This window comes from Mixophyes fleayi, unplaced genomic scaffold (assembly GCF_038048845.1).
Source record: "Mixophyes fleayi isolate aMixFle1 unplaced genomic scaffold, aMixFle1.hap1 Scaffold_65, whole genome shotgun sequence".
Classification (NCBI taxonomy): Eukaryota; Metazoa; Chordata; class Amphibia; order Anura; family Limnodynastidae; genus Mixophyes; species Mixophyes fleayi.
Window position 1 is genome coordinate 20,490 of NW_027448355.1, and position 24,511 is coordinate 45,000.

The 24,511-nt window shown below is 46.5% G+C and overlaps 1 protein-coding gene across 1 annotated transcript in view; it reads right to left on the minus strand.

Annotated features, from left to right (window-relative positions):
- Positions 1-1,708: 1,708 nt before the first annotated feature.
- MRPL17 (mitochondrial ribosomal protein L17) overlaps positions 1,709-24,511 on the minus strand; it is a 25,269-nt gene continuing 2,466 nt past the window's right edge. The window contains exons 2-3 of the mRNA XM_075194594.1: positions 19,889-19,957; positions 1,709-2,073 (exon numbers count right to left, since the gene is read on the minus strand). Coding sequence (XP_075050695.1) covers positions 1,825-2,073; positions 19,889-19,957 — 318 coding nt within the window. The 3' untranslated portion in view covers positions 1,709-1,824. The remainder of the gene's footprint in view (positions 2,074-19,888; positions 19,958-24,511) is intronic.

A 24,511-nucleotide genomic window follows, 5' to 3' on the forward strand; every position in this document is an offset into this window, starting at 1 on the left:
GTGGCAAATAAGTTGGGTAGAGAGATCCCTGGCTGGGTAAGCAACAGAAGTATATCATCTGCAAAGAGTGAGATCTTGCAATCTGTATTACCTACCCAAATCCCCTGTATGCTAGGGTTAGATCTCATTTCGGAGGCCAGGGGTTCGATTATTAGAGCAAATATTAAAGGGCGAAGGGGGCAACAATTACGAATGGTGACAGGCTCTGAGGGAGTACCATTAATCAGGACGTTAGCAGTGGGGGTAGTGTATAATGCTAGGACACCAGTGAGGAAATCTCCAGCAAAGTCAAAGGATTCAATAACTGTCTTCATGAAATCCCAGGAGATCCTATCAAATGCTTTTTCGGCATCTAGAGAGAGAATAATAGTTGGGGATCTCTTGGTATTTGCAGTGTGGATGATGTCGATGGCACGCCTGGTATTGTCCCTTGCCTGGCATCCCGGGATAAATCCTACCGGATCATAATGGATTAGAGAGGGGAGGAAAGTATTAAAACGGATTGCTAGGATTTTGGCAGATTTTCAAATCAAGATTGAGGAGGGAGATTGGCCTATAGCTAGCGCAGTGGAGCGGGTCTTTACCGTCTTTAGGGATAACTACGATTTTGGCCAAGTATTAATTAATGGTATGGTTGTATTTCCAATTCCTTGTATTATTCCTATCATGTGTTCCTCTCTTGTAAATACTGAAGAAAATAAAGTGTTTAATACCTCTGCTTTTTTCTTGTTATCATTAATCAATCCACCCATCTAACTTCTTAGGGGTCCTATATTGTCTTTTTTCATCCTTCTGTCATTTATATACTTAAAACACTTTTAGGGCTTATCTTACTTTTTTTGCAACATATTTTTCGTTTTCTAATTTAGCCTCTAATTTCCTTTTACATTACTTGTACCTACGGAAGGACTCCTCAGTCCTTTCAGACGTAAACAATTTAAATGCACACTTCTTCCTTTTCCTTTCTTCCCTTACTTTTTTTATTCAACCACAATGGTTTAGACTTGATTCTTTACATTTGTTTCCCACAGGAAGGAACTTATCATCATCATCATTTATTTATATAGCGCCACTAATTCCACAGCGCTGTACAGAGAACTCATTCACATCAGTCCCTGCCCCATTGGAGCTTACAATCTAAATTCCCTAATATAGACACACACTCACTCACAGACACAGACACAGACAGACAGAGAGGGAGGGAGGAAGACAGACAGAGAGGGAGGGAGACAGACAGAGAAGGAGAGACTAGGGTCAATTTTGATAGTAGCCAATTAACCTACCAGTATGTTTTTGGAGTGTGGGAGGAAACCGGAGCACCCGGAGGAAACAGGGAGAACATACAAACTCCATACAGATAAGGCCATGGTCTGGAATCGAACTCATGACCCCAGTGCTGTGAGGCAGAAGTGCTAACCACTAGGCCACTGTGCTGCCCATGCAACTTACAGGTGCAACATTTTAAAGACAACCCACTTTTGTTCTGTATTTTTTCTTTCATCATTATGAGAACAAAGACATTGGTCTTTTCACAACCTAACCACGTGACATTGCATTAGAAAAACAAACACATTATACAGAACAAAAACCACTCGCAGTTTTAGCTGTGGTTATTTCGGATCTTTGAGAAGAGTTGGACATTGTCTGTGTCAGGACACAATACTTCATAGGTGAACGGCGTCTCCTTTCGTAGAACAAAGCATCAATATGACAAACACATTTTTATTTATAATGAAATAATAAGCACGACCAGTCAGTAGGACAGAAGCGATCACACGAGTGATGGCATCCATAGGGCACCTATCTACGGAGCTTGTCCAACTGTTATGTAGACGTCTGCAGAGTATTTTCTAAACGATAACCCAACAGAAGCTGGTTAATAAGGGTCTTGTCATTGTCCCGCTTACGAACCGGTAGTGGTGGGAGGGGGTTTCCTTTGTACTCTATAACTGCCATCTTGGCACGGTCTAGATTCTCCCGGTTTGGTATCTGGCACATATTTGTGTAGTTGCCATTATGTGAGCTGAAGCGAGGAACCAGGGACTTAAAAAGCTTGTGAATGAGATCCTTCTCCTGGAAGAAAAAAAACAAAACAAAAGAATCATTGAAAGGATATGAATACTATAAAACAAGTGGTGTACAAATATATTAGTAAAAAAAATTACATAAAAGGGAAAGGAAATAACAGAAATCAGAATATAAATGTTTCATTTTCCCACTCGCCTCCATGTGGGAGTAGATATCGACCAACCAAACCATTCCCAAATTCAAATCAGTTAGGGACAAGCTACTTACAGGAATCTGTCGCCCAATCTATTGATTAATAAATGGTATGGAACATGAATGGTGTACAATAAGAATATTGTGTGTTATAGCACCAGGAGAAACATTCACAATGATCAGCCCATAGTTGATGTGGAAGCAGGATTGGGACAAGATAATTCACATTTTCTCTGCTTCCGGACTGTATTAGTGTCACGGGCACTAGGAGTCTTTACCCAGGGATCACCAGGTGATAGGCTTACCAGAGCAGTATAGGTGGTAATATGGTACTCTGGTAGCAGGGTGATCACGGAACAGGAAATAGCAGATGATGAGATGCTCAGGAAAGTCTATGACTAGCAGCACTGGCAATATGGAGGTAGTAATACACGAGGAACTGTATGGACAAAGGACACGTGAAGGTAGTCAGTGGTCTGCGGTAGCAAGTTGTACCACTGCTATAGTGAGGAGGAATGTCCAACAGAAACGAGGAGGGGATGAGAGTCAGCGGTCTGCGGATAGCAAGTTGTACCGCTGTCAGAGTGAAGGAATGGAATCCAAGTGGAGGTATCCGGGGAGTCAGTGGTCTGCGTTAGCAAGTTGTACCACTGCTATGTGAGAGGATACTGGAACAGGTGAAACTGTAAACAGGAGTCAGTGGTCTGCGTTAGCAAGTTGTACCACTGCTATGTGAGAGGATACTGGAACAGGTGAAACTGTAAACAGGAGTCAGTGGTCTGCCACTAGCAAGTTGTACTACTGAATATATATGTGAGGAGGTGCACGGGGAGAGACTGCAACACAATATATACACGGGCACCTTGACTTTGATCCACAGTAATATGCACAGTATAAATGTATAAATGACTGAACAATACTGCCAATATAGAAAGTCTCTTGAAGTAGTCCAGCATAAGATAACACAGTCAATGATGGCAATAGACTCAGCGGATAGCACACTCCAGAGGAGAACCAACACAGTCCAGCAAGGTATGCAATACACAGCACAGTCAATGGGAAGTATGCATACCGTGGTTCAGGAGAAGGCAGTCAGACAGGAGTGCAGAGATACCTGAAGGGCAGGAGGCCAGCAGGATACAAGTCCCTGGATGGGTGAAGCAGGGGTCTAGCAGGTGCAGCGCACAGGTAGGTAGACCAGCAGGGAACACAGGAAGGCGTGGAGAGCGGATCAGCAGTAGATGGATGAGTAGCGCTGAGAAGTAACAGCAGCGGGTCTCTGCGGGAACACGGAGGTAACCAATAGCAACCAGCAGGTGCAGTAACGATGGGACACCGGAGCAGAGTTGAACTGGAACAGATGATCACGGAGAGTAGCGGGTAGCAATAGTGGCAGCAGACTCAAGGAAACACGGTAGAGTAGACAAGGACTGAAGACTGAAGCGCACAGAGGCAGCGGATAGGAATCAGCTAAACAGTCACGATGAAACACAGACGGGTTGCAGGTTGAAGACTGTAGTGCACGGAGGCAGCGGATAGGAATCAGCTAGCAGTCACGATGATGAAACACAGACGAGTTGCAGGTTGAAGACTGTAGTGCACGGAGGCAGCGGATAGGAATCAGCCAAACAGTCACGATGATGAAACACAGACGAGTTGCAGGTTGAAGCCTGTAGTGCACGGAGGCAGCGGATAGGAATCAGCTGGCAGTCACAAACATGAACAGGTGAGTGGATGTGGTTGAAGCCTGTAATGCACGGAGGCAGCGGATAGGCATCAGCTAACAGTCCCAATGATACATGGTAGAGTTGAAGTGATTAGAAGACTGTAGTGCACGGAGGCAGCGGATAGGAATCAGCTCACAGTCACGATGATACGGTAGATGGTAGAAGTGGTATGGGAACCACAGTAGCAGAAGTGGTTTGGAAACCACAGAGGTAGAAGTGGTTTGGAAACCACAGGAATCAGCAGGGCTGAATAAACAAGGAAACACAGGAACACCTTCAGAGACTCATGGGGAATGAGACTCCAAGATCAGGCAATGTGGTGATGACCACAGGTGCTTAATATAGGGAGGTTGCCTGATCTGCCAATTAAGTTAAAGGAACATACACTGGAGGTATAGAAAGGGCTGCGCATGCGCAGTCCCTCAGGATGGAGGACGGCCACGGTTCCTAAATGTCCGGGAAGAAGCACTCACAGTCCGGTGAGTGACAGTACCCCCCCTTTTAAAGGTGGGCACAGAACGCCTGGAACCGGGCTTGTCCGGATTTTTGGAATAAAACTTCTTCAGAAGGGCAGGAGCATTCAGATCTTCAGCTTTGATCCATGAACGCTCTTCAGGACCAAAGCCCTTCCAATGAACGAGGAAACGGAGGACTCCTCGCGAAATTTTTGCATCCAATACCTCAGTAATCTCGAAATCCTCCTCCTGATGAACTTGAACTGGCTGCGGTGCTGAGGGAGGAGTCGAGAAACGGTTGATGATGAGAGGTTTGAGCAAGGACACATGGAAGGCATTGGAAATCCGAAGATTCTTAGGAAGAAGAAGTTTAACACATACTGGATTGATAACTTGAATGATCCTATATGGACCAATAAAACGAGGGGCGAATTTCATAGATGGAACCTTCAAACGAATATTTTTGGTAGATAACCAACCCGATCTCCAATTTTTAGTGGTGGAATAGCCCGCCTCTTCTTATCTGCGAAAGACTTATATTTGTTAGATGTCTTCTTTAAACAGGTTTTGACCTGAGACCAGATATTTTTGAAGGTCTGACAAGCAGTCTCCACAGCAGGAACTTGGGTGGGTGGGAGGGCAGGAAATTCCGGAAAAGACGGATGGTGACCGTAAACCACAAAGAATGGAGTTTTGGATGATGACTCATGGTACATGTTGTTATGGGCGAATTCAGCCCAAGGGAGCAATTCTACCCAGTTGTCTTGGTTGGCTGAAGAGAACATCCTAATAAAAGTCTCAAGATCTTGATTGACTCGTTCCGTTTGTCCGTTAGATTGCGGATGGTACGATGATGAGAGTGCTAATCGTATGCCCAAGGTTTTACAAAGGGCCCGCCAGAATCTGGAAACGAATTGTACTCCTCTATCTGACACAATCTCAGACGGACATCCATGGATGCGGAAGATTTCTTTAATGAAATGTTCAGCCAGAGTAGACGAGGAAGGTAAACCGGACTGAGGGACGAAATGAGCCATCTTCGAAAATCTGTCTACCACTACCCAAATAGTATTGTGATTCTTACTTGGTGGCAAATCAGTAACGAAATCCATACTAATATGGGTCCAAGGTTTGGACGGAATGGGTAGTGGTCGCAGCAACCCTGCTGGAGTTCTGCGGGAGGATTTGAACTGAGAACATAAATCACAGGAAGCAATAAACTCTTTGACGTCTCTCCTCATTGAAGGCCACCAGTAACTTCGAGAGAGAATCTCAAAGGTCTTGTGTTCACCGGCGTGTCCGGAAAAACGAGAGGCATGGAACCACGAAAGGATTTTCCTCCTCAGAGTAGGAGGCACGAGGGTCTTCCCAAATGGTAGCATTTTGGTGGATGAAGCAGCCAGAGAAATACATTTGGGGTCTAGAATAGCATGGTTGGGAACCTCTTCTACATCAGAGGACGTCACCAAAGCTCGAGATAGAGCGTCAGCTTTCTTGTTCTTAGCGGCTGGTTTGAAGGTTATAATTAATTCAAAACGGGAAAAGAAAAGAGACCATCTTGCTTGACGAGGGTTCAAGCATTGAGCAGATTGCAAATATGACAAGTTCTTATGATCCGTGAAGATCGTCACCGGATGGCGAGCTCCTTCCAACAAGTATCTCCATTCCTCTAATGCAGCTTTGATGGCCAGCAACTCCTTGTCCCCGATAGTATAGTTTTTCTCTGCGGGCAGAAGACCCCGAGAGTAGAAGGCACAAGGATGTAATTTTTGTTGCTCCGAGCGTTGGGAGAGAATAGCTCCTAAGCCCACATTAGAGGCATCTACTTCTAGGAAGAAGGGGAGTGTCACATCAGGTTGTCGCAGAATGGGAGCAGACGAGAAGGACTCTTTGAGGATTTGAAAGGCTTGGAGAGCCTCAGATGACCATTGCTTAGTATTAGCCCCTTTCCGAGTTAAGGCCACAATGGGAGATGCAATGGATGAGAAGTCTTGAATGAAGCGTCTATAGTAATTGGCAAAACCTAAAAAACGCTGGATGGCACGAAGAGTAGTTGGCTGAGGCCAATGTAGTACAGCATTTACTTTGTCTGGATCCATCTTCAGGCCAACTCCGGAAACTATATACCCCAAGAATGGAATCTGGGGTAACTCGAATGAACATTTTTCCAATTTACAGAACAACGAGTTTTTCCGTAGTCTGGAGAGGACCTCTGCCACATGTTGGTGATGAGAAGGCAGGTCCTGTGAGAAGATCAATATGTCGTCCAGGTAGACAACGACACATACATATAATAAGTCCCGAAAGATCTCATTGATGAAACCCTGGAAAACCGCGGGGGCATTACACAGCCCGAAGGGCATTACTAAATATTCGTAATGCCCATCTCTGGTGTTAAACGCGGTCTTCCATTCGTCACCGGAACGGATTCTAATTAAATTGTAGGCACCACGAAGATCCAACTTAGTAAATATCCGAGCTCCCTTGATGCGATCAAATAGCTCAGTGATCAGCGGAATGGGATACCGATTCTTGATAGTAATGGCGTTGAGTCCACGAAAATCTATACAAGGGCGTAATGATCCATCCTTCTTTTTGACGAAGAAGAACCCAGCTCCAGCGGGAGAGGTGGAAGGTCGAATGAACCCACGCTGGAGATTCTCCTGTATGTACTCAGATGTGGCTTGAGTTTCAGGTAACGAGAGAGGATAGACCCGACCCCTGGGAGGAGTCTTGCCAGGTAGAAGGTCGATCGGACAATCCCAAGAACGATGAGGAGGAAGACGTTCAGACTGAGCTTTATCAAACACATCGGCAAATGAAGCATACTGAGGAGGGAGTCCCGGGGAGGACGATGAGATGGAAGATTGCTGTACTTTAAGAGGAATAACTTGAGAGAGACAACGATGGTGACATTCAGGCCCCCAAGACGTAACTTGAGGGGTGCGCCAGTCAATCTGGGGAGAGTGACATTGAAGCCATGGAAGGCCTAAGACAATCGGACTTGTCGTAACAGGAAGAATTAAAAACGAAATTTCTTCATGGTGTAGTACACCAATCTGAAGGGTTACTGGAGACGTACTCTGGGTGATGAGACCATTGATGAGACGTGATCCATCTATAGCCGTCACAGTAATGGGTGTTTTTAAAGTGATCACTGAAGGGACCATTGATTCACTAGTGATTTAGAAATGAAATTTCCTGCTGCTCCGGAATCAATCAATGCCTGTGACTCAAAGGATTTGGTAGCAAAGGAAATCGTAACATCGAAAGCGCAGACTTTAGATTTCATAGACAATGGAGAGGACTCCAGGGACCCTAACTTCACCTCTCCAGAACTAGTTAGGGCCTGGCATTTCCCGATTTCTTAGGGCAAGAACTGAGCATATGTGTGGAATCAGCACAATAGATACAGAGTCTATTCTTTACTCTTCGTTTCCTCTCTTCTAAAGATAATTTGGAACGTCCTATCTCCATGGGAATCACAGAAGGTGAAACTGGACGAAATTGAGGGTTTAAACGAAGAGGTGCTTTAGCAGAAGTTGTTTTCTCAGATTCTCTTTCACGAAATCTCATGTCTACACGATGGCAAAGAGAGATCAAATCTTCTAGTGACGAAGGAAGCTCTTGGGTAGTCAGTGCATCTTTAATTTTATCGGAGAGCCCCTGCCAGAAGGCGGCAACTAATGCTTCAGTGTTCCACTGAAGTTCAGAGGCTAAGATCCTAAATTGAATGACATACTGTCCTACTGTATGGGAGCCTTGTCGCAAACGAAGAATGCTGGAAGCAGCGGAGGTCACACGACCTGGTTCATCGAACACACTTCGGAACGTGGAAATGAATTTGGCACTATCTTGTAGAATTGGATCGTTTCTTTCCCACAGAGGGGAGGCCCAAGCCAGGGCTTGTCCAGAAAACAATGAGATAAGATAGGCCACTCTGGAACGATGGGTAGAAAAATTTTGAGGTTGGAGTTCAAAATGGACTGAACATTGGTTAAGGAAACCTCTACAAGTTTTGGGGTCCCCGTCATATTTTGACGGAGTAGGCAGGTGAAGCGTAGGAGCTGTAGACACCTGGGATGGCACTGGGGAAACGGAGGAAAGCACAGGAGCTTCAATACTAGCTGTAACAGTCTGTCCAGATGTTCCTTGGGAGGTTAACGATTGGTAACATTGAAGTAACAGCTGTTGGCGAGCATCCTGTTGCTCCACACGGCTGACCAGATGCTGCAGCATCTCTTTAGCAGTAGGTTCCGTATCTGGGTCTGTCATGGCCTGATCTTACTGTCACGGGCACTAGGAGTCTTTACCCAGGGATCACCAGGTGATAGGCTTACCAGAGCAGTATAGGTGGTAATATGGTACTCTGGTAGCAGGGTGATCACGGAACAGGAAATAGCAGATGATGAGATGCTCAGGAAAGTCTATGACTAGCAGCACTGGCAATATGGAGGTAGTAATACACGAGGAACTGTATGGACAAAGGACACGTGAAGGTAGTCAGTGGTCTGCGGTAGCAAGTTGTACCACTGCTATAGTGAGGAGGAATGTCCAACAGAAACGAGGAGGGGATGAGAGTCAGCGGTCTGCGGATAGCAAGTTGTACCGCTGTCAGAGTGAAGGAATGGAATCCAAGTGGAGGTATCCGGGGAGTCAGTGGTCTGCGTTAGCAAGTTGTACCACTGCTATGTGAGAGGATACTGGAACAGGTGAAACTGTAAACAGGAGTCAGTGGTCTGCGTTAGCAAGTTGTACCACTGCTATGTGAGAGGATACTGGAACAGGTGAAACTGTAAACAGGAGTCAGTGGTCTGCCACTAGCAAGTTGTACTACTGAATATATATGTGAGGAGGTGCACGGGGAGAGACTGCAACACAATATATACACGGGCACCTTGACTTTGATCCACAGTAATATGCACAGTATAAATGTATAAATGACTGAACAATACTGCCAATATAGAAAGTCTCTTGAAGTAGTCCAGCATAAGATAACACAGTCAATGATGGCAATAGACTCAGCGGATAGCACACTCCAGAGGAGAACCAACACAGTCCAGCAAGGTATGCAATACACAGCACAGTCAATGGGAAGTATGCATACCGTGGTTCAGGAGAAGGCAGTCAGACAGGAGTGCAGAGATACCTGAAGGGCAGGAGGCCAGCAGGATACAAGTCCCTGGATGGGTGAAGCAGGGGTCTAGCAGGTGCAGCGCACAGGTAGGTAGACCAGCAGGGAACACAGGAAGGCGTGGAGAGCGGATCAGCAGTAGATGGATGAGTAGCGCTGAGAAGTAACAGCAGCGGGTCTCTGCGGGAACACGGAGGTAACCAATAGCAACCAGCAGGTGCAGTAACGATGGGACACCGGAGCAGAGTTGAACTGGAACAGATGATCACGGAGAGTAGCGGGTAGCAATAGTGGCAGCAGACTCAAGGAAACACGGTAGAGTAGACAAGGACTGAAGACTGAAGCGCACAGAGGCAGCGGATAGGAATCAGCTAAACAGTCACGATGAAACACAGACGGGTTGCAGGTTGAAGACTGTAGTGCACGGAGGCAGCGGATAGGAATCAGCTAGCAGTCACGATGATGAAACACAGACGAGTTGCAGGTTGAAGACTGTAGTGCACGGAGGCAGCGGATAGGAATCAGCCAAACAGTCACGATGATGAAACACAGACGAGTTGCAGGTTGAAGCCTGTAGTGCACGGAGGCAGCGGATAGGAATCAGCTGGCAGTCACAAACATGAACAGGTGAGTGGATGTGGTTGAAGCCTGTAATGCACGGAGGCAGCGGATAGGCATCAGCTAACAGTCCCAATGATACATGGTAGAGTTGAAGTGATTAGAAGACTGTAGTGCACGGAGGCAGCGGATAGGAATCAGCTCACAGTCACGATGATACGGTAGATGGTAGAAGTGGTATGGGAACCACAGTAGCAGAAGTGGTTTGGAAACCACAGAGGTAGAAGTGGTTTGGAAACCACAGGAATCAGCAGGGCTGAATAAACAAGGAAACACAGGAACACCTTCAGAGACTCATGGGGAATGAGACTCCAAGATCAGGCAATGTGGTGATGACCACAGGTGCTTAATATAGGGAGGTTGCCTGATCTGCCAATTAAGTTAAAGGAACATACACTGGAGGTATAGAAAGGGCTGCGCATGCGCAGTCCCTCAGGATGGAGGACGGCCACGGTTCCTAAATGTCCGGGAAGAAGCACTCACAGTCCGGTGAGTGACAATTAGGATATACGACCACATCCACCTTGTGCCATCACTGACCCTCTCTGCTCTCAAGAGGAATAGGCAGGATAGTCATAGCGAGCATGAAAAACCATTGCATTCTTCACGAGTAAAGCGGATACATGTGCTGGTGCGTCCTGTGTATACGTGCATGTGCTGGTGCGTCCTGTGTATACGTGCATGTGCTGGTGCATCCTGTGTATACATGCATGTGCGTCCTGTGTATACGTGCATGTGCGTCCTGTGTATACGTGCATGTGCGTCCTGTGTATACGTGCATGTGCGTCCTGTGTATACGTGCATGTGCTGGTGCTTCCTGTGTATACATGCATGTGCGTCCCGTGTATACGTGCATGTGCTGGTGCATCCTGTGTATACATGCATGTGCTGGTGCATCCTGTGTATACGTGCATGTGCGTCCCGTGCATACGCCGGTGTGTCCTGTGTATACGTGCATGTGCGTCCCGTGCATACGCCGGTGTGTCCTGTGTATACGTGCATGTGCTGGTGCGTCCTGTGTATACGTGCATGTGCGTCCTGTGTATACGTGCATGTGCTGGTGCTTCCTGTGTATACGTGCATGTGCATGTGCGTCCTGTGTATACGTGCATGTGCTGGTGCGTCCCGTGTATACGTGCATGTGCTGGTGCGTCCCGTGTATACGTGCATGTGCTGGTGCGTCCCGTGTATACGTGCATGTGCGTCCCGTGTATACGTGCATGTGCGTCCTGTGTATACGTGCATGTGCGTCCTGTGTATACGTGCATGTGCGTCCTGTGTATACATGCATGTGCTGGTGCATCCTGTGTATACGTGCATGTGCGTCCTGTGTATACGTGCATGTGCGTCCTGTGTATAAATGCATGTGCTGGTGCTTCCTGTGTATACATGCATGTGCGTCCCGTGCATACGCCGGTGCGTCCTGTGTATACATGCATGTGCTGGTGCTTCCTGTGTATACATGCATGTGCGTCCCGTGCATATGCCGGTGCGTCCTGTGTATACATGCATGTGCTGGTGCATCCTGTGTATACGTGCATGTGCGTCCCGTGTATACGTGCATGTGCGTCCCGTGTATACGTGCATGTGCGTCCTGTGTATACATGCATGTGCTGGTGCTTCCTGTGTATATGTGCATCCCGTGCATACGCCGGTGCGTCCTGTGTATACATGCATGTGCTGGTGCGTCCTGTGTATACATGCATGTGCTGGTGCATCCTGTGTATACATGCATGTGCGTCCTGTGTATACATGCATGTGCTGGTGCTTCCTGTGTATATGTGCATCCCGTGCATACGCCGGTGCGTCCTGTGTATACATGCATGTGCTGGTGCTTCCTGTGTATACATGCATGTGCGTCCCGTGCATATGCCGGTGCGTCCTGTGTATACATGCATGTGCTGGTGCTTCCTGTGTATATGTGCATCCCGTGCATACGCCGGTGCGTCCTGTGTATACATGCATGTGCTGGTGCTTCCTGTGTATATGTGCATCCCGTGCATACGCCGGTGCGTCCTGTGTATACATGCATGTGCTGGTGCTTCCTGTGTATATGTGCATCCCGTGCATACGCCGGTGCGTCCTGTGTATACATGCATGTGCTGGTGCTTCCTGTGTATATGTGCATCCCGTGCATACGCCGGTGCGTCCTGTGTATACATGCATGTGCTGGTGCTTCCTGTGTATACATGCATGTGCGTCCCGTGTATACGTGCATGTGCTGGTGCATCCTGTGTATACATGCATGTGCTGGTGCATCCTGTGTATACGTGCATGTGCGTCCCGTGCATACGCCGGTGTGTCCTGTGTATACGTGCATGTGCGTCCCGTGCATACGCCGGTGTGTCCTGTGTATACGTGCATGTGCTGGTGCGTCCTGTGTATACGTGCATGTGCGTCCTGTGTATACGTGCATGTGCTGGTGCTTCCTGTGTATACGTGCATGTGCATGTGCGTCCTGTGTATACGTGCATGTGCTGGTGCGTCCCGTGTATACGTGCATGTGCTGGTGCGTCCCGTGTATACGTGCATGTGCTGGTGCGTCCCGTGTATACGTGCATGTGCGTCCCGTGTATACGTGCATGTGCGTCCTGTGTATACGTGCATGTGCGTCCTGTGTATACGTGCATGTGCGTCCTGTGTATACATGCATGTGCTGGTGCATCCTGTGTATACGTGCATGTGCGTCCTGTGTATACGTGCATGTGCGTCCTGTGTATAAATGCATGTGCTGGTGCTTCCTGTGTATACATGCATGTGCGTCCCGTGCATACGCCGGTGCGTCCTGTGTATACATGCATGTGCTGGTGCTTCCTGTGTATACATGCATGTGCGTCCCGTGCATATGCCGGTGCGTCCTGTGTATACATGCATGTGCTGGTGCATCCTGTGTATACGTGCATGTGCGTCCCGTGTATACGTGCATGTGCGTCCCGTGTATACGTGCATGTGCGTCCTGTGTATACATGCATGTGCTGGTGCTTCCTGTGTATATGTGCATCCCGTGCATACGCCGGTGCGTCCTGTGTATACATGCATGTGCTGGTGCGTCCTGTGTATACATGCATGTGCTGGTGCATCCTGTGTATACATGCATGTGCGTCCTGTGTATACATGCATGTGCTGGTGCTTCCTGTGTATATGTGCATCCCGTGCATACGCCGGTGCGTCCTGTGTATACATGCATGTGCTGGTGCGTCCTGTGTATACGTGCATGTGCTGGTGCGTCCTGTGTATAGGTCCATGTGCTGGGGCATTGGTGCGTCCTGTGTATAGGTCCATGTGCTGGGGCATTGGTGCGTCCTGTGTATAGGTCCATGTGCTGGTGCGTCCCGTGCATACGCCGGTGCGTCCTGTGTATAGGTCCATGTGCTGGGGCATTGGTGCGTCCTGTGTATAGGTCCATGTGCCGGTGCGTCCTGTGTATACATGCATGTGCTGGTGCGTCCTGTGTATAGGTCCATGTGCTGGGGCATTGGTGCGTCCTGTGTATAGGTCCATGTGCTGGGGCATTGGTGCGTCCTGTGTATAGGTCCATGTGCTGGGGCATTGGTGCGTCCTGTGTATAGGTCCATGTGCTGGGGCATTGGTGCGTCCTGTGTATACATGCATGTGCTGGGGCATTGGTGCGTCCTGTGTATAGGTCCATGTGCTGGGGCATTGGTGCGTCCTGTGTATAGGTCCATGTGCTGGGGTATTGGTGCGTCCTGTGTATAGGTCCATGTGCTGGGGCATTGGTGCGTCCTGTGTATAGGTCCATGTGCTGGGGCATTGGTGCGTCCTGTGTATAGGTCCATGTGCTGGTGCGTCCGTGCATACGCCGGTGCGTCCTGTGTATAGGTCCATGTGCTGGGGCATTGGTGCGTCCTGTGTATAGGTCCATGTGCCGGTGCGTCTGTGTATACATGCATGTGCTGGTGCGTCCTGTGTATAGGTCCATGTGCTGGGGCATTGGTGCAGTGCGTCCTGTGTATAGGTCCATGTGCTGGGGCATTGGTGCGTCCTGTGTATAGGTCCATGTGCTGGGGCATTGGTGCGTCCTGTGTATAGGGTCCATGTGCTGGGGCATTGGTGCGTCCTGTGTATACATGCATGTGCTGGGGCATTGGTGCGTCCTGTGTATAGGTCCATGTGCTGGGGCATTGGTGCGTCCTGTGTATAGGTCCATGTGCTGGGGCATTGGTGCGTCCTGTGTATAGGTCCATGTGCTGGGGCATTGGTGCGTCCTGTGTATAGGTCCATGTGCTGGGGCATTGGTGCGTCCTGTGTATAGGTCCATGTGCTGGGGCATCAGTAAATAGCCCTGTCTGTGTTGCACCGCCCTAGGTCACTTATGTGAAATCACAATCATCCATTCATGTCTCTGTGCGCCGAGTCACGATAGGCCTGTCTAACCCTGACAGCAGCTCTCAACATTGAGAAAGGACAGGTAAGTTGGTGGGCTGGGGATGGGGGGAATTAATGTCATAATATTGCTACTTCATAAAATAGGTGGCTAGGCATGGTATAATGGGGGCCGAGGTATTTCTCTGCAATGGGTAGTCAGCACTGGAGGTATTTCTCTGGAATAAGTGGCCTGTAATGCCGGTGTTACGAGATGGGCTTACTCTGCCACCCCATCTATTTATCGGTCTACTAAGGGTTATTTTTTGATTCCTTCTTACGGTCAGGAATCCAATGTTACTAATAACTCCTTCGGATGCTCTGGAACAGTACCCGCAAGTGTCACCTGCACTCCAGTTGTTGCCACCACCAGCCTGCTCAACGGCACCGAGAACCGCTTACTTCTGGGTGTACTTTAGCTGCAGCAGCACCTCTTAGCTTGGATCAGGGCTGTGGGGGGTGGACAGATAGTTTAGCTCTCATCTGTAGGTCACAGGATACAGTAAGCAATAGGCAACATGCAGGCTCTTGAAAGCAATGATGGTTTATTGCTCTTAAAGGGTTCTTACAAGGACCGTTACACACCAGCCAGAGGTGATCACATGAAGCATACTTATTACATGGACAGTACAGCTCTTTTTATATCATTCTGGACACACAACCTAGCTGGTCCTAATCCACCCTTGTGTCCCTTTAACCAACCAAGCTTACGTGTGAATCAGCCTGAAGGGTGTGTACCCCACCCCCTTCCTGTCCACAAGCATCCAGGGAGAGGGAGACTCAACACCACTGAGGCAAGAGCTGGAGGACTTCATTTTTAACTCTCCTGCCTAAAATACTGCCAGGGAACCTACTTTGTGGTCTGGTTTTCACTCTCAAGCCGAAGTCGGTTTCAGAGGGTGGGTAGTCAGATCCAGGGAACAGTCCCCTTTCTGCCGCTGCTCTGGCTATTTGCCTCCTGGGACTTTCAGAAGACACTGCGTCTCTTATATTCATCCACAACAAGTCCCTACGACAGCTGCAGTCTGGAGTTACTGTGCTAGATGTTGCTGCTGGACCAGCAGGCATGGGAGGCACACCAGGTACCACGGGAACTGAAGCTGGAGACGTGTATACACTGGACCAACGAGGAAGGTAAAAGCACTTTATTTTATTATATAGAATTTATAAATTATACACATAATATGTTGGGTCTTAACCCCTGCAGTGCCGGTGGTGCCTGCATTCACTGCCCCACCCATTAAATATATACATTTTATGCAACTCTGACCTGGGCTGTTCCACCAGTCTCCTCCTTCCAGGTCATGGTGCGTCTAGGAGGAAACATTATATAAGCAACGCCTGTATATCACAAGCTGCTTCCTGTGAACAGGTGCATTGTGGTAGTATAAATGGTGCATACAAGTCATACTGTCTGTTGTTAGCTACACGATCACATTATACAACTTTTGGGTACATGAGTATACTAGAGTCCTATTATTGCTGGTGTTAATTATACCTTCTCTACTATTAGGAAGCTGAGACAATAAACTTCTGAAGAATACTGGATTTCTTAAATACAAATGTGGGTTTATCTGTAAAACCTGCTCTAATATCGAGTCTTAAGGTTAAGTTGTGGAAGCCATCAGTGCGTTTATAAAGCACCCTCTTAAATGAATGCAGATATGAAGGAAAACCCTCATCAATCCTTCTTTATAATGAAGGCTTGGCAGTAAATGATCAGGTTAACCTCGTTAGCTGAAATAAGATGACAAATCCTCAGTTTCCCTTTGGGAATGTTCGTTATCCCTGGTGTAATATAAAGAACTCTGCACCTCAACTTGTTCCTGAAATATTTTTGAGGACAGGAGGACGGGATGTTGAACAGCAAGAAAAAGATGAAGGGAGGATATAAATGACACTCAATTTTATTATGACTGTCCTCAGGATTGGCTTGAACTAATGAATTCTGAAACATGAGCTCTCTCTAATATGGCTGAGGTCTCTTCTCGTTATTATGTAGATGGAGTACCCCACACAGGTCACTCAGTGACCACGGAAAACTGACATTTATATTCAGGAAGCATCGCCAGACTCCAGCTCAGCGCAAGAAGCAGAATTGCAAGATCGGACAGCAGCCTTAATATATGCTGAAGGACAGACCGTTAACATTTACACACATTTCCAGTATGCATTTGTTGTAGTACACGACTATGGCCCTATTTGGAAGAGCAGGGATTTTATGGGGTCCTCAGGGAAACCAATCAAATATGCCGACTGCATTCAGTCACTATTTCCTGTTGTGCAGTAACCTAGGCAGGTGGCTGTGGTGAAGGGAGGGCACACACGTCAGACAATACTCTAGAGGTTGAAGGGAATGCACTTGCAGACCAGGCAGCCAAGGAATCAGCCTTGAAGCCCTGCAGTTAATATAATAACGGGACAGTTGAGACATTTGATCTTGACATACTAAAGCAGATGCAGAAACATTCCTATGTAAAAGAGAAGACAAAATGGGGAAAACCTGGGGCAGAGGAAACGGATGGGGTATGGACAATAGGTCATAGCTACTACTCTACCCAGTAATGGAGCAGATTATGCATGGCAAGGGACAAGTACTGAATAGCACCATGTTTCATCCAGGCAGCACAAGCTTATACTACAAGCTGCACCATCTGTGCTTTGCATAATCCTGGCAAAAACTGTCCAAGTGCCTGCTAAAACCATGGCCCAAAGCTCATTATCCATTTCAAAGACTACAAATTAATTTTATACAACTACCAATTGTTGCAGAGTATGATTATTTCTTGATGTGCGTGGACCTTTTCTCCGATGGGCTGAAGCCTGGGCCCTGTAGAACAGTAAATACCAGAACCATAGGAAAGAAGTTAATGTCAGAAGTAGTTTGCAAATATGGTGTCCTAGAGGTAATAGAAAGTGATAGGGGAACACATTTCCCTGGAGAAGTGTTAGGACACATATTGGCAGATTTAGACATCTCCCAGGCTCTACACACTCCCTATCACCCACTAAGTAGTGGTAAGGTAGAAAGACAAAAGGACACTATCAAATTCAAGTTGCAGAATTTAATGGCTTAAGCTCAGAAAAACTGGTTAGAAAAACAGTCCTAGTAAAAAGCAGGATTTAACTCCTTATGAAATTCTGTTTGGAACCCCTTCTAGGATAGGATGTTTACTTTCCACAGCAATTACAGCATAAAAATGCAGATTTAACTCGGTATGTAATACAACAAGAACTAACACAAATACATCACAGGGTATATACTTCTATTCCAGTCTCATCTTATATGATGAGACGCATAACATCCAACAAGAAGACTGTATATAAATAAACACGTGAGATAAGGATTGGACCCCTGATTTGAAGGACCAGATTAAATCCTCCTCACCACACCAACTTCTGTCAAGGAGGACCAGATACCTGGATCCACGCATGTCACTGCAAGGACATTAATAAGGGGAGTAATGATGTATTTCCTTTTGTTAATGTTAACATTATATCTGTTTTTGGGTCTAGAATGGGACAATGAGATTGTTAACCGAAATGTTCCAAACAGAAGGACTGCTTGTGAATTACATAAGTATTTGCAAGAACCATGGGACAATAGACTTGTTCAAGTGCACTATATGCTTGTAGAGACAGGAATGCACTCACTCGCCTATTTGTGTCACCAGAGGAGCCAAGTGTAAGCAAGAGCTGGAAAGCTACTAAAGATTTAACAGTTGGCAGGTTGCACAACACTAAGGTTGTCCTATGTGTTTTAGAATTGACACATGCTCTTTGGTTTGTGGGAAAAACTGACACTTGTGTGATGAAATGCAATCTGGATAATAGTGATGACACTCGATGCGTCAGGGTTAATGCCAGAATCACTTCCTTAGAGGAAACTCCCTTAACTAATGAAACGATTATCTTACATAGTAACCTGACTGGTGGCAACATGGCCCTAAAAATAACGGGGGAGGCCGTGACTAGAATACAGAAGGGTAGGGAAATAGCCTGATGCATTGGGAATAAGAGTACTGTGTTCCCCATTCTTTGGCGCCCTGGCAATGGTATGCATGAGACTTAGCAGAAGGAGGTCATTACCGCTTACCTGAGTGGTTGTATTATGTGTGTGGGAAACAGGACTATAAGTTGTAGCCTGTAAGAAGTACTGGTATATGCACCCTTGCTAGACTAGCCCCAGCAATGTGGTAAAGAAAACCTATTGATTTAACTCATAGTCCCGCTAATCACAGAGTAAGGAGAGCATCACAGGTTAAACAATACGAGGCCCATGATCTTGTGTATCAACCCTGGTATACCAAGATGGGATATTCAGTGGGCATTTGGGGAATGGGGGGGGTCCGTTAAAAATGCACACAATATAGAGGAAATTATTTGATAATGTCACAGACCAGATCTGAAACATTTATGTTAAGGTACTTGGGCAACATCAGCTGGTACTTGGTTATCTCACAGCAGCCCAAGGCCCCACACGCTGCTCATATATTCCAGATAGTTTCAGTGATCCTATTGCTTCCCATATTGCCCAAAGCCACAGATTAAAAGACGAGTTTATAAAAAAACATAATGATAAAGAGTATGAATTAGTGGGATCAGACTGGTTGTCATAGTTACATCCCGCTAATTGGTTTAAGGGTATTGGAGGGTGGTTTACAGGTATGTTGCAATTATTGACTTATGTACTGGTCATAATACTTCTTTGCTTTATTATATAAACTGGGAATTTTGGTGATAAAGAAACTAACTGCAAAGTGCTGCCCGCTCAACAGAAGCAAATCAGCCAAAGCTTCATCTGACACAGTTATCTCATCCTGTACTGACTATACTACTGTGCATTGTCCTTACTGCCACCAGGAGGACTGCGTACCTGTCTGCACCTTGACGGTCAAGAATAATTTGTTCAAGAAACTTTCCAAAGGAACTTTTTGTTTTCACATTTACAATTATCTATGCTAAAGCCAATGAATGCTATACATGAAATAACATTAGGGCCTCCCCTACGACCAGATCATCTATATGTGGGCGGCTAACCCCATCCCCGTACATCTACCCTTTACCTTTGTTGTCAGTCTTCTCATCCCTCTCTACCTTAATAAAGGCCAATAATCAGTTACTGCTTAAAATGACAAACAGGATATTGTAAGTAAGTTGAATATGGGTGTAGATATTAGATGTGAGGGCCAGATTGAAAGGTGAGGAGGGGACAGAGGATAGGTATATGTGACGGACAACACTAATGGATCCTTGATCTCATGATTTGGAATACATTAGGATTCCTAATTTGTGACATATGGGTCGCTATGGGGGTCAATTATTCTCTGAATAAAGTATACATCACATACCGTCAGCCAGAAATCGGCCATCTTCATGGCTGTCTCATCTGTATCGCCACATTTCCCATAATCAATTATCTGAAACATAGGGGGACAGATATTATTACTCTTTATATAGGGCCACCAATTACACGGTGCTGTATAGAGAATATTTGTATTCTAAATTGAGCCGAAAATATCTTTTGGGGACAGATTATAGTTATTATGGTATAATTAATTGATTATAGTATATTACAGGGATTGAACATTATGGAAAGGATAAGAAGATTTTCGTACTTACCATAAAATCTATTTCTCTAAACATAGTTGGGTACACTGCTGACCATGGGGGTATAGAGGGCGCTGTGGAGTAAAAGGCACTAACAAACTTGTCTAGCCTGTTCCCTCCCCTCCATGCCCCCTCTGGCCAGATGCTTCAGTTTATTTAACTAACCAAGCCACAAGAGAGGTCGAAACACAACCAACAGAACAAGTGTTACGGTAAGTACAAAGATCTTAATTTCTCTAGCACATACAGTTGAGGGATACTGCCAACCATGGGGACGTTCCAAAGCTGCCCCCATGGGCGAGAATGCTTAGACTGAGCGTCACATAAAATCTTACGCCCAAAACTTATGTCTTTGGAAGCAAAGACATGAAATCGGTAGAATCTGGTAAATGTGTGGATGGAAAACCAAGTAGCTGCCCAACACAAGGACCGTGTCTGGCAGCCCAGGAAGCACTGACCACTTTTGTGGCCAACCAACCGGTACAGGAGAACCCTAGGAAACATAAGCCCGACGAATAGTAGCCGTGATCCATCTAGCCATTGTCTGTTTCGTGGTTGGCCAGCCACGCTTCTGAACATCATACAATACCAGAAGACTGTCAGTCTTCCAAACTGATACCGAACAATACACAAGGCGTGAACCACATCCAACAGTGGAAGAGACTCCTGACTGTCGGATTGAAAATCTCTGGGTAAAGTCAAAATGACAATATCCTGACTGGTATGGAACTTGGAAACCACTTTCGGCTGAAAAGTGGGCACGGAACGGAGAACCGTCTTGTCATCATGAAAAGTAAGAGCCGCCAACTCAGAAACCCTCCTGTCTGAAGAAATAGCCAGTAAAAAGACCACCTTCCAGGTGAGAAATTTTATGGGTACAGACTTCAGCATTTCAAAGGGTGGTTTCTGTAAGGCCCTAAGAACCAAGTTGAGGTCCCACGATTCCACTGGAGGAACAAAGGAGAACCTCTTGTAGATAGGACTGCACGTCTTGTAACAGAGTGAAATGCCTCTGGAAATAGACAAAGCAAAAGTCTTGACTTTACGGGACGCCAGAAGCAATCCCTTATCCAGACCCTCCTGAAGGAAAGCTAAAACCCTAGCTATTCCAAAAAAAAAAAAAAAAAAAAAAGTGGGAAACTTCTTCCTCTCAGACCAGCCGATATAAGCCTTCCAGATTCTGTGATAATTGCTGGAAGATGATGGTTTCCTGGCATTGAACATTGTCAGAATGACCTCATCCGACCAGCCTTTGATTCGTAGAATCAAGGTCTCAACTTCCAGGAAGATCTTCTCTCAGAAGCAGATGCCATTGCAGCTCCTCCAGCATACTGACAAGATCTGCATACCAGGACCTCCAAGGCCAATCGGGAACCAGGGTAACTGGAACCCTTTTGCTCTTTACCTTTTTTTAAGATTCTCAGCAACATTGGAATTGGAAGAAAAACGCACACCAAACTGAGGACCCGTTTCCTGGAACAGTGTGTTCACCCTATAGTTCAACCAAGAAGCCATCATGTCCATCTCCAGTTGACCCCACCTGTGAACAATCTGAGTGAACACCTCCAGATGGAGAGACTCCCCTGAATGTATAGCATGTTAACTCAAGTAGTCTGCTTCCCAATTGTTCACCCCTGGGATGAACACTGCTGATATGACTGGAACTTGCCGTTTCGCCCACTTTATTACTTTGGCTACCTCTATCATGGCAAGGGAACTTGTGGTCCCTCCTTGACGATTCATATGAGCTACAACCGTGACATTGTCTGATTGAATCCGAATGGGCTGGTTTCGCAGACAAGACTGAGCCTGAATAAGTACAGTGAAAATTGCCCTTAGTTCCAGAACATTGATGGGAAGATGCGACTCCACTCGAGTCCAGGTTCCCTGCAAGCGAAGAGTGAGAGTAACCGCCCCCCAGCCCAAAAGGCTGGCGTCTTCCCCCGTTACCCAGGCGTCTGTGGTGGAACAGACTCACTGCTCCTGAAATCTCAGCAGTTGGGCTCCCACCATCAATCTGTCTGTTGGGGGTGACGGAGTCACGTGGATTGCTCTTCCGCCCACTTGGACAGCATCCTGTCCAAGCCTGTCTACCCCGTTGTCCTGGCCCAGATTGGGGTGTAGCTTGACCTATTTGTGGTGCACCTTTGAAGCGATCGACAAAGTGAAAGGAACGAAAACGATTTCCCTTGCATTTGGACGCAGTCACTGGCAGAAAGGACCCTCTGTGGCCTGGGAAATGTACTTTTCCAATTCTTGCCCAAAGAGGACTGATCCGTCATAAGGTAGAGACTCCAGAGCTCTCTTGGATTCAGAGTCTGCCACCCAAAATCTGAGCCATAGTGACCGTCTGCCTGCCACTGCTAATGAGGAAGTCCTAGATAGTCCCTGACCCGCATCCAGGACTGCTTCTCTCAGACATTCTGCAGCTTCTTTAATGTGGTCAGCGATTGGAAACAAGTCATCTCTGGCCAAACCGGCCTGAATGTCTTAGAGCAGGCCTGTCCAACCTGCGGCCCTCCAGATGTTGTAAAACTACAAGCCCCAGCATGCTTTGCCAGTAGACAACCTGTTGATAGATGGAAGGGCATGCTGGGACTTGTAGTTTCACAAACATCTGGAGGGCCGCAGGTTGGACAGGCCTGACTTAGAGTAAAAAGCCCATAACATGGTGCAGGGAAGAACCAGAGGCAAAATAAATGTACTTCAGAAACCACACATTTTTTGTCCATACAGTCTCTTAGAGTAGCAGCACTGGTCAGGGGAACTACAGTGGACTCCGTCAAATGTGCAATGGGAGCGTCTACGCTAGGGAGAGTCTCCCACAAGGCAACCTCCGTTTCTGAAAAGGGAAAGTACAGAAGATACCTTCGAGGTATCTGAAACCGGCTATCAGGTTTGAGCCTGGCTTCTCGCCAAATTTTCAACAAATGGGGTGAGGATGGAAAGGATACGGTTATCTTTTTGATTATCTAATACATACACCTGAGGGGCTGGCTGCTCTAGGTCTGAAATATTAAGGACCTGCCAAATAACCAGAATCAGGGCTTCAAACCCCTGTCCCCCAGATGGATTATCCACCCAGTCAGACTCGTCCTGCACTTTCCCATCCTCCTGTAAGAATGATTCTATATCCGATTACCCCGTCTTGGACCAGGGTATGGCTGGGTACGCTGTCTAGCAAGATTGGGCCAGGTGACCGTTTTACCGGGAGCCCAATGTGGATCAGGGCAGGTAGCCATGGGCACCCTCCCCGACAGTGGCAACCGCGGCCTTCACCTGGTTTTGTTTTTAAACATATTTTTTATTGGAAGTTTTTTCAAGTTTTAACAGCATTTAGGTTAGGACACAAATCGCTCAATCAGTATAAAAAGTTATTAAGAACTTTTGTTATAACAATATAAGACATCAACATTAGAAATAAAGGGAGGAAGGACGGGGAATGTACAAGAAAAGGGAAAGAGAGGAGGGGAAAAATTAGATTTGGGAAAGAAGGATGAAGGCAAAGAAAGAGGCAAGAGGGAAAAGAAATGGAGAGGGAGGAGATAAAGGAGGAAGGGATCTCAACCTGGTGCCTAAACGAGTCTCAGATATTCAGTATGAAATATGGTATTAAACTTATGTCAGAATCTACCTCAAAAGGTGCTTGATTGCTCTGTTCCGCAAGAAGTAAGCCAAGGTTGCCAGGTATTCTGGAATTTGATGGGTCGGTCATTAAGTATACTCGTAATATGTTCGCAGCGGTAAGTCTGCCAAACCCTATTGATTATTTCAGGCAGCGTAGGAGATTCCAAACGCTTCCAACTTGCTGCTATTGCGCATTTGGCAGCATTGAGAATATGGCTCACTAGTGCTGTTTCATGCCTGTCTGCATCAGGAATTGGTCTGTGTAGGAGTGAATCGGAAGGGCAGGGAGCAATTTGTAATGAGGTAACTAAGGATAAATTTATGCACCTTTTGCCAAAATCTGACCATCTTGGGACATGACCACCAAATGTGCAAAAAAGAGCCTTCTTGTCCACAGGCTCTCTAACAAGAGTTGGAAGCATCTGGAAATATAGCTCTTAGGCGAGTGGGAACAAGATACCACCTGTAGAGTAACTTACACGCGTTCTCCTTGGTCTGCACACAAATGGAGCTTTTAGCTCCCGATTTCAGCCCAATCATCATCCTCCAGTTCCGTTGCAAAGTCTTCTTCCCACTTTAGCTTATAATGACTCGATAGGTTGACGAAATGCCACCAGAAGACTGTAGAATGTAGAGATTAAGCCAGTTGGAGGAGATATATTTTGACAAAAAGTTTCTAAAGGCGTAAGTTGATAAAAGTTTTTAAACGCTATAAGAGAGCGAAATAGATGCCTTAA